This window comes from Monopterus albus, unplaced genomic scaffold (assembly GCF_001952655.1).
Source record: "Monopterus albus unplaced genomic scaffold, M_albus_1.0 scaffold23.1, whole genome shotgun sequence".
NCBI classification, from domain to species: Eukaryota; Metazoa; Chordata; class Actinopteri; order Synbranchiformes; family Synbranchidae; genus Monopterus; species Monopterus albus.
The window spans coordinates 548,806-559,063 of record NW_018127903.1 but is presented as its reverse complement, the minus strand read 5'-3'; the positions used below and the strand labels follow the sequence as shown (position 1 = coordinate 559,063).

Below are 10,258 nucleotides of genomic sequence, written 5' to 3'. Positions count from 1 at the left end.
CGCCACTGTCAAAGTCTACAAGAATGCTACTATTGACTGAGTGGAAAGCTTTTTGGTGTAAGGTGCAGGCATAGAAGGTTCACATCAGGTTCACCCAGCCAGCAGTTGATTGTGAAACAGGCTCCTAGCGCCCTCTTGTCACCGTTTTTTACAATTGCACTTGTTAAAGCTCTCAGATCAGGGGTCTCATTTAGAACCGCTGTGTGTGCACAAAATGGGGATATAAGCATGCCACTTCCCATGGAAAAGCTGGGATTTATAAAGACAAACTTGATGAGAGAACATGCACAGGAAAACTCTGATTCATGCGTACGCACATTTTAGATGTGACACAAATGATGAAGCAGTGAACTGAAGCTGGATTTTATACCGATACCTCTGCGTACGCACATTTTAGATGTGACACAGATGATGAAGCAATGAACTGAAGCTGGATTTTATACTGATACCTTTTATAGGTTTAATTTCATTTCATATCAAAATAGTAATTATGTTTTAATTGTGATAAATATTCAGGCGGTTGTGTTATGTTGTGTTTGTGCTTGCAGGGCACTAATTATTCCATAAGCACCTCTCTGTTTTAAAAGATGCAGGCCATCCCAAATCTTAAGTTAATACTGATGCTTGGTTTTGAAGCACAGTGCAGCTGAACTGCCAAGGATGATGCCAGGATGTGCCAGGTGGCGGGTTTGGGAAAGACGGACTTACCTTTCCCTGCTATTGACTCTGAATATCCTAATTCCTTTATATCTCAACCACAGTAGGCTAAACACTGCAGTAATCACCAAACTGCATGACCTTTTTTTATAGAAAGCATCGGTAGATTTCTAACGAATGAATGATTATATGGCCAGTTACATTTTTAATTCATTTTCATATGTTTTCATTTTGTATAACATGTCCTCGGTGAACACATGACTGTGCTGTCAGGGGCACCAGGTGCACAGAACACACTAAAGAGCCCGCTGTGCTGTCAGACCCTTTACGTTCTCCTGGCACTTCACATACACCTCCTGCTCTCATCAGCAGCTGTGAAAATGACAGAAACACATGGATTTTGGAGTTACACACATAACATGCTTCTTGTTTTTTTAAAGATATTTACAGTGGGATTTCTTCAGCTATGTACGCGTCTTTATCTTTGCAGGCTTAACAGACACAAAGCTGTGAATTTTAGTGCTCCCATGTCTCTGCAGGCCAGTCCATACTCTGATACCGTGCGGCAAAGCGTTTAAGGCATCCAGCCATTTCTGTGTTTTGTGCGCACATAAACTTTTGATATGGATCCTATGCACAGTCTTATAAATGAGGCCCCAGGTCTGAATTTAGAGATTTGATGAGTAGGATCTCACTGACCATCTATGTGTGAGGACATGAAAATATGCATGAGAATGTCAACATGCACTTTATAAAACTCTTCTATTTCATTTCTTATTTTCTGCATGGGCCTTCAACACACTGAATGCCATCATTATTTGTCCTGATATAGGCTCATGCCTCCAATCAGTGCAGAAAGCATGAGCCTTAAAAAATAAATATTGTGACCTGCTAATCTCAGTTTTCATATTTTCTTTGTTAATGTTTCCTGATAATGTTTAGCTTTTCACTCTTATCCCATGGCTAAATAATCTAGTTTCCACTGTTCCAGTCACTGCAGATATTGTACAGATTGTTGAGACTTGACACCCATTACTGGAAATGTGATACAGTAATGACCTTTCGACTGGAATATGTTCAAACACTGGTCTCTTTTTCTAGATGAACTGACTAAAAATAAGAACTATTTTATCAGTAAATATGCTACAGTATGTGAACAAAAGACATATATGATTATTTCAAAGGTGAAGTTTTGCATCCAGAGTTAAGTACAGTAGTTGCCATATTACAGCCATTTCCAGTGCAACCACACAGGGGAAATAGTTCCAAACACTTCAGTGATTTGTTTATGAAGCAGCCAGAAGTGTTGTTCTTGCTGTTTGCTAGTGTTGGGCCTTTACAGGATGGAGTTGGAGGAAAATTTATTTAAAATTCTGCAATAGTTTTGTGACAGTAATGACTCTATACTAAGACAAAATGAGAAGGTGTCTTTATCTTTCTCTCTCCTCTTTCCGTGTTGCTCAGACTTGACAGCTTCTACTACATAATGCAGCTAGGAGTAACAGTATAGTCCTCTGAATAATGTGTTTGATATGTGATGTAACACAGTGACAGATGTCTACTTGATGCAAAGGTGGTGGGTGGAAGACATACGGTACAAATACACCTTCCATTTCCATAACATCACATTGAGATTTAGCTACTTAGCTACAAGAGGAGATAAAAACTAGTCTAGATTCATAGCTCTTAGTTTTTGACTGGTGGACAGCAGGACCCCTGCATCTCCCATCCCTTTCCCTTGATTCATGATCCAGAGTAAAGCTGCCCTCCAGCACTAACAATGAATAAAATGTGACAAGTGAAAAAAAAACAAAAAAAAAAACAACTGTAGTCCAGATCTGTATCTAGAGGCAACCTCATCCATTTTTTCACTTTTACCGATGGCCCTTTCAGTTTTCCTCCATGGTCCTATCAGTGTGTGAGTGTGGTGACCAGTGCCCTTGTCACGTGTAGTTTTGTCTGTCAAAGCTGCGGAAAGCCGATGGAGTGGCCAGCTTTCTCATGGAGAGACTGTCAGTCTTGGCAGCTTCAGGCCGTGCTCCAGACTTGCTCCTGAGGAAGGGGTTTCTGGTTCCTGCCAGACCCCGGCCCCCAGGCCCAGGCCCCCTGTCTGCCCCCAGACCTGGTCCCCTCTCCATCCTCTCACTCACTGACAGGCTCTTCCGGTGTGGAGGGGCCACTGTGAGGGAAGGATGGGAGTCATCTGAGGAGCAGCTGTTTGCTCGCTCCAGCTTGGAGAAGGTGGAGCAGAGAGGGGCCCCACTGGGCCCACTAAGGACCCCTAGGCGAGGGGTGTCAGGGGCTGGAATCAGGTCCTCAGGGTCCTCTGGATCAGACTCTGTGTGACTAAGCTCTGCCTCTCTTTCTGGATGAGAGGAACCTATGTCTGGCGGCTTATCAAAGGGGAATGAGGTGGATCCTCCGGGGGATTGTGAGCGTTCTGCAGGAGCGTATGGAGCTGAGACACACCGTGTATCGATGCAGTCAGTGATGCTGGTGTACTCTGCAGCTTTTACTTGGACTCCTGCACCAAGTCCACTGTAGCAGCCCCTTGGCGTGAACATGAGGCTGTGGGATTTGACCAGGGGAGGCTCATCCAGGAATGCTGTGCCTGCCGTACAGAGGTAGCGGCTGCTCTTTGAACGTTCGAGCAGCCCTGCTGAAGGAGGTGGGGATGGTTCTATGTCCCAAGGAGGTAATGTGGTATCTGGTAAGAGGTGGGCTGAGCACAGTGACAAATCAACAGCTGCACTGTCGTCAAACACGGCGCCAGCTGTGGTGCTGCTGCCTGCACCGCCCTCCGAGTGCCTGTCGCCCAAACCGCTGGTGGCAGCGCTGCTGTAGTCCCGGCCTCCCGGCAGCACCGTTTCCAGGATATCTGACTGCAACGAGCAGTCTCTCTGGAGCGGTGGGACAATACGGAGAGGATTCAGAAAGACCTCTGCAGGCCCCACCTCCTCAGAAGCTGAAACATAAATATCAATGCATGATGATGGACGGTGCTGCTGGGAGACCGATAGCGTCGCCAGGGGGAGGGGCTTAGACTCCTTGGGGGCAGCACCTGAAGAGACAGACTGTGAGCTGTTGGCTCGGTGGAGACTGAGTGAGCGCTCTTTGAAGAAACTCTCAGCTCGTTCAACTCCACTTGCTCGTTCACCACCACGACCGCCACCAACATAAAATGAGTGGCTCCTTGTCCGTGCAGCCATAGTAGTAGGAGAGGGAGGGGACATGGAGCCCTCAGCTGCTCCCTCTAGTGCCTCCTGTAAACGGTAGTTATTGCCTTCTGTGCTGTTAAAGCTGCTTTGACGATGGATGTAAGATGCATCTGGGCACTCACCCTGGCGAAGTATGTACGCAGAGTCTGTGCAGTCAGATGAAGTTCGGGAACGTGCTTTGTTGACTTCACCACGTTCAACCCCCGTCACACGCTCCAGCGCTACAGCAATTCGTCCAATCATCTCTTCCATTTGAGCCAGTCGAATATCAACAGTCTGCAGTGATGCTTTCATGAAGTGTTCCCTCTCATTAACTTCCTCCAGACGCATTGCCATGTTCTCCACCCTGATAAAGTAGAGAAGAATGTAAAGTAGAGAAGAATGTAAAGTAGAGACATCAAAAGCACCAATAGAGCAGGGTAGACTAATGGAGTATAGCTAATGCACAAACAATGCAACAAAACTTCTTCCAGGAACAAAAAATGACTGAACACATGGTGGTATCTGGTGAGAAAAAAAAAGCATTCACAAAACTGGAATGTCAAAGCTTTAGTTAATTTTCTGGGTGGATACTCCTTTTTGTCCTGCATGCAGTTCACAGCCTGCAAATAAGGAGAAGCAGTTCCATCACTGGTGTACCAAGAACAATTTTCTGTGTGTTGCAACTCAGATTGTTTTAGCTGCATGACCAACAGTATATTGCAGTATTCCTGTATTTGCTTTAGTGTTATCAAATTCTCTTTCCTTCATTTGTTTTCTCACTTAGCTTTATTTATTTAGTTTTTCAACTTGTGTTGGACTCTCTTGGCCATCACATAGAAAAGGAAAGAGAGATAGTATATATAAAATATACTGTATACAGCATGACTGTTTCTTGATGGTTAGAACACAGACATAATATTTCATTGCAGCCATGTTCGACCTTTCAGAAGTGACTCTGATCCGCTCATCATTAGAGGAGTGGAATCTGTCTTCTTTTTCTCTGAAGTACTCTTCTATACATTGCTCCTCAAAGTCGTGGACTTTCTTAAGTTCATCCTCTGTGATGAAAAGCTCTGTGGATGAAAGAGTTTGTGAGTGATAATCCAACCGTGGCATATCCAACACAGTGAGTGCATCATAGTAGTAAAAGTCCAAAAGACAAAGTATATGCTAGCTATTTAGGATTGGTTTTGTGGTTTTAATAAACAACCTAGGTAATGACTTATCTGTCACTCACTCAGTCCGTAGTCCCTTTCGTCATCGTCATGCTTGCGCCAGCGACAACACAGGTGCTTGAGGACCATCGTGATGTGACTGAAGATGATGAGAGGCGGAGGAAGCACCGGACGCTCATGGAAGGTCATAATGAGCTGGTAGCGTTGGAACTTCCAGACTTGATTGGAGATAGACTTCACTTCAAAGAATGTATTACTATGATGGTGGACAATCACAGACAGAGATGCCACACTAGTCAAGAAAGATTACCTAAACCGGTAGCTAAAATAAACACAACCAAGTCATTAGTGGCACAACATAGACCATAACCACTTCAGGGGGTCTAGTGACGGACTGATGGATTGAATTATTCACTTACAACATGCTCCTACATGGCAGAGTCAAGTTAGGAGACAGAGAGTATGTGGAGACAGACATTAACACAACAGCCAATACAATAAATATGTAGTGTAAGATGCAATGCTATGAGTTCAGTTTTTTTTTCTATTGTGCACTTCTTAGTCAGTACCCTGACAAATGTGAAGAAGAGGATGAACACAATTGGTACATGGATAATCCAGGAGCATGATAACAGATCATCAGCACGATAATGTCTCTGTGGAAGAATCACCAGTTAATACTTTACAATGTGCTGACTGCAGCTTAACAGCAGCCTAAGCATAGACTGAAGTCTTTTATCTTTTTCTCTCACACTTAGGCAACATTCCCAAGAAAGGTCTTAAAAACAGTTCATGTCTGTTTTGTCTAAAATAGTATAATTAGATAATGCTGTGAGTACCCCCCCCATGTCTAAGTGATGCTGTTAAGTGAGAGTGTTGGAGGAGAGAGGGAAACTATTGCTATGATCACGCTTCCAAAAAGAAGTGATTGTTGGGAAATAATTAAAGTTTACATACTTGAACACAGCTATGAGTAGGTTGACCAGCAGTATGTTGGCCACCAGCAGATAGCAGGCCATAATGGCTGGGACAATCCAGGCGCCCGTCTTGCAGGGAGGCAGCGCCACCACCACCCCATCCTCTGTAGTGATGTTCTGCCCACAGGGGGCTGTACACAAAATAAATACGCACACATGCAAGTTAATACAAGGTTAAATGGAGACTTGAATCCATCAAAATAATATTTTAGTAGAATTTTTAGATGCACAAAAATTAAAAGGACATGCAGACACAACATGAACACATGACACAATATAGTCAAAAAAATCAAATCTGTAGTATAAGAAAATAAAACCTAAGGATATTAAAATATAAGCCCCAATGACAAACAAAAAGATAAGAAGACTTGAAAACACCAAACAAAATGTATAATTACATAAACTGCAAACAAACAAGAAGCATAATTCATTTTTATGCTTCTTAGAGAGGGGACTGAGAAAGAGTGGACACCATGATGATAGGGGCTCATGTTCAGAAATGTGTATCTGAAAGCAAAATAGACACAAAGACAAAAACACATTCATCATGTATCACCACAATTTATGTTCCCAATATATTTAAACATGTAGACAATGTTTAAAATATATTGTCACATATGTGTGCCATAGCTTCATTCAGCAGTGGTTGATTGCTCTGAATCGTTTGAAATGTATTCGGATACACAGTATGTTTTTTCCATCTGTGATGGTTCAGTTGCTGTGGCTTTTCTAGGGAACATTCGGCATTGGTTCTTCATTTGTTTACCTGCGGGATTCATTTTAGTCATGCTCATCATTGTTTGATGTTCAGTTGTTTCACACAATGCAGCCCAAAGACAGAGAACTGAAGTAATTTTTCTTTTTTGTTTTATTTTACCTTGAAAAATTTGGATTTAAAAACTCTGACAACTGAACCACATGAAAAAACAGATTATAGATGGTGAAAGGTGGCTGATAAATATGCTCTAATGTGGATGTGTGTATGTTTGTGTGTTATTCCTGTTTGATGTGATATTCATGTTTAAATTTCAGTGCTTACTTTATGTTAAATGTTGGCTATATGGGTACAAACTGTAACTGTTGCAATCGCTCCAGTGAGAAGCTGAGCGGGCATAAAGAGAGGATGATAAGGTTTGTGTGACAGATGGTGTTAACATGGCAGGGTCACTACTTCAAATTGAAATTTGGGAGATAAAATGAGGAGAAGAAATATCAAGGAAATATCAAAATTGAAAACTTTGATAGTTCCTCTGGCTGTTTGAATGTGAGTACAAAAAATAAAGAGCATAAATACATTAGAACAAATTTGAAAAGTGCTGCTGCCATGAAACGGTGCCATTTGTCAGCCAGTGCCAAAATTAGTCAGGGTAAAGTTGCTTACAGGATACAGCCTTTGGTCAAGCTACTGGCGGTCACAATCCAAGTTTTAGAGGAAACATGTAGTCTCATAGAATCAGGTCACTTCAGATTATTTTAAATTGTCTCCATTATTCACAGAAAATGCTGCTGATATACAGTAGCTGACCCAAGATACCAACACTCGACGGCAACTTTAACCTTAGAGCATATGGAGCTGCATGCACACTTTTGTCTCCAGTGGCCTCAAGTATAGGAGTGGGCATGACACGGTGGTAATGTGAGGATGATGAAGGAGAGGTGGGATTGGTAGACGTGGATTAACTGAGATTTATATCATTAAATATACTGGGATTTTGACTGCACTGGGCAATGTGGGATTGACCATTATTACGCCAGGTTCCGTGAGTTCGAAAGTAATTTTCGACCAGCCAGAGTTTTTCATTCAGCTTGTGCTGTAACTTCCTACTATGCATATCTGAAACAAAGAATGAAAACATTATTTCAGATCTCTTCTCTTTGGGCCACACCTCACATTCTGTACACACCATCATATATACTTCCACACATATAGACAGCAGACAGATACATCCTGACTCTAGGGACATTGTCTCACAGACAGGTCTATTTTTGATTTATTGAGTAAAAAATGTCACATGGTAAAAATATTGTAGAAACAAAAAAGATCAAGACATACTGAGAGTAAACAATGTTCTTATAAGAGAAGCCAGCTTCTCAGAAAGATTACACAGACATGTGGAAACAAGATATGTCAAGAATTTCCCTACTTCATAATCATCATTAATGGAGATGCAACTTTTCTTGTAGTAACTTTTTATGTATGTATTAGAGATGCTGTAGATGAATAACTGAATATTAAAGGTAATTGATACTCAGATACTATCCACTTCTAAATTAACAAAAATTAAGTTTCTGCAGTAGCGCTGACACTATGACCCTTAACTTACGGTCAATCTGGTCGGCAAACACCTCTCCGTAGATCATCCAGTAAGGCATGAAGAAGATGTTCCTAGCTAGCATCCAGGATGGGTCTTCATTAGGGTGGAGAATGGCCTGCCGTGCCACTCCAAAACTCATCAACACCACCAACATGATGATCACAAAATACATCATGTCGATCATCTGACAGTGGGAAGGTGGTAGAGGAGGATCGCCAGAGAGAGAAAGGAAGGGGTGAGTGGTTTAAGAAGAGAAAAAAGTGGGGAGCCGTTGGCAATGTTTATGGAAAGGAGCACAAAACAACAAGAAGGAATGATTAAGTGAAGAACGCAGTGATGAGACAAAACGGGCAGAAGAAGGAAGCATATTGGTCTGTTACAACTAGAGAAGCACTTTATAAATGTCTGAAAAATTATCGTCTGCATTTTTATTTTTATTTTTTTATTGCTATCTCCTTCATAGGCTCGTGTGGTTAATCAGAATTCAGTTTAGTTTGTCCTGGATTTAAACATTTAAAATGCACCTAACATAAGTTGCTCCCAGCTTGACTAATGAAGTTACAGTGCTGAAGTGTGGTGAAACCCTTCCACCCGGCTCATTTGTATGTGTATGTGTTTAATACTGTCATTTACTGTCTTTCTGGAAAGCTGAACTACATCGCAGATACAGTCACACTTTGGAGTTACAGTTGTAAATATAAGCATTATTTTTTAGTTAAAAAACATGAGGTGCATACAAGAAAAAAGCATTATTACTTTCTTTTTTCCAGAAAGACAGGTACATTTTTTGTAAGTATGCAGTTTAAAAGTACAGTGATAATTCAACTTTTTATTGTATTAACAGTGCAGCATTTGTTAATCTTTATTTCTCTGAGCTGTAGAGATTTCAAATCAGTTTACAGTATGAAGCTGCAACATCATATATGCCAAACATCTGACCAAGTCAAATCCAAATCTCTCTCACTAACTAATTGCTAATTTTCATATCAAAGAGAGTCTGTGACCGGTGGCACATGGCTCATGTCAAAGACAGCTGAACATCAGACATACCCAGATTTGGGCTTTTGATCCCTTCTGTAGTTTTGTGTCAGAGGCTCTGATCTTGTGCTCTTTGAGATCAAACAATAAGGTTTAGAGGCATAGAAGCTTTGTTACAACAGGGCCTACACACCACACAAAATAAATCTCTGTAATAATGAAGCTCATTTAACTCGTGATCAAAAACTATCAGATATACTGTAAATATGCCTCTTCTCACCATCTTGCCAATCATCATCACATAGGGACCCAGGTACTTGTTGACTCCAAAGATGTCAAGCAGCCGGATGTACCAATAAATGATGTTAACGCAATAGATGACCCGCCCATAGCTCATGAGTGGTGGCTCCTGGAGACGCAGAACCATGCCGACGGAGAATATGAGGATGGCCATAAGGTCTGTGATGTTCCAATACTCCTGAAGCCACACCTTCACCTTCTGCAACAATTTCCCAGGCTCTGACATCAAGATCTGGAAGAGGGAAATTAACAGAGAAAGAAAACCAAGAAGTGAATGCTCAAATGTAGGAATGGTGGGAAGAAGTATGTATAAACAAAGAAACTGAGGGGGAAAAAAACAGAAATGTCCACACAGGCATTGAAATAGAATGACAGATAATGCATTTGATCATGGCCACCATAAGAGGGCAGTGTGAGTTCACTAATGAGAGAATCTAGAAGACATCTGAAAAAGCACTGTGCAGCTGAGAACGATGTGCCACAATGATTAATGCATGTCATACACTTAGAGAATAAACACAGCCAGAGACCAAGGCTGAACTAGATAGTCTCATGTGGCCACATGCCTGTATTGTCTATTTCCGTCTTATTTCTTTGTTTTTACATCCCAGTATCCTGCCATCATTTCTACTCCATTCTCCCTTTCCTTTCTCTTT

The 10,258-nt window shown here is 41.7% G+C and overlaps 1 protein-coding gene across 1 annotated transcript in view; it reads right to left on the bottom strand.

Annotated features, from left to right (window-relative positions):
* Positions 1-399: 399 nt before the first annotated feature.
* trpm3 (transient receptor potential cation channel, subfamily M, member 3) overlaps positions 400-10,258 on the bottom strand; it is a 131,133-nt gene continuing 121,274 nt past the window's right edge. The window contains 7 exon segments of the mRNA XM_020594295.1: positions 400-4,221; positions 4,798-4,930; positions 5,095-5,288; positions 5,990-6,140; positions 7,715-7,843; positions 8,334-8,508; positions 9,583-9,834. Of these exon segments, the coding sequence (XP_020449951.1) occupies positions 2,601-4,221; positions 4,798-4,930; positions 5,095-5,288; positions 5,990-6,140; positions 7,715-7,843; positions 8,334-8,508; positions 9,583-9,834 (2,655 nt within the window). The 3' untranslated portion in view covers positions 400-2,600.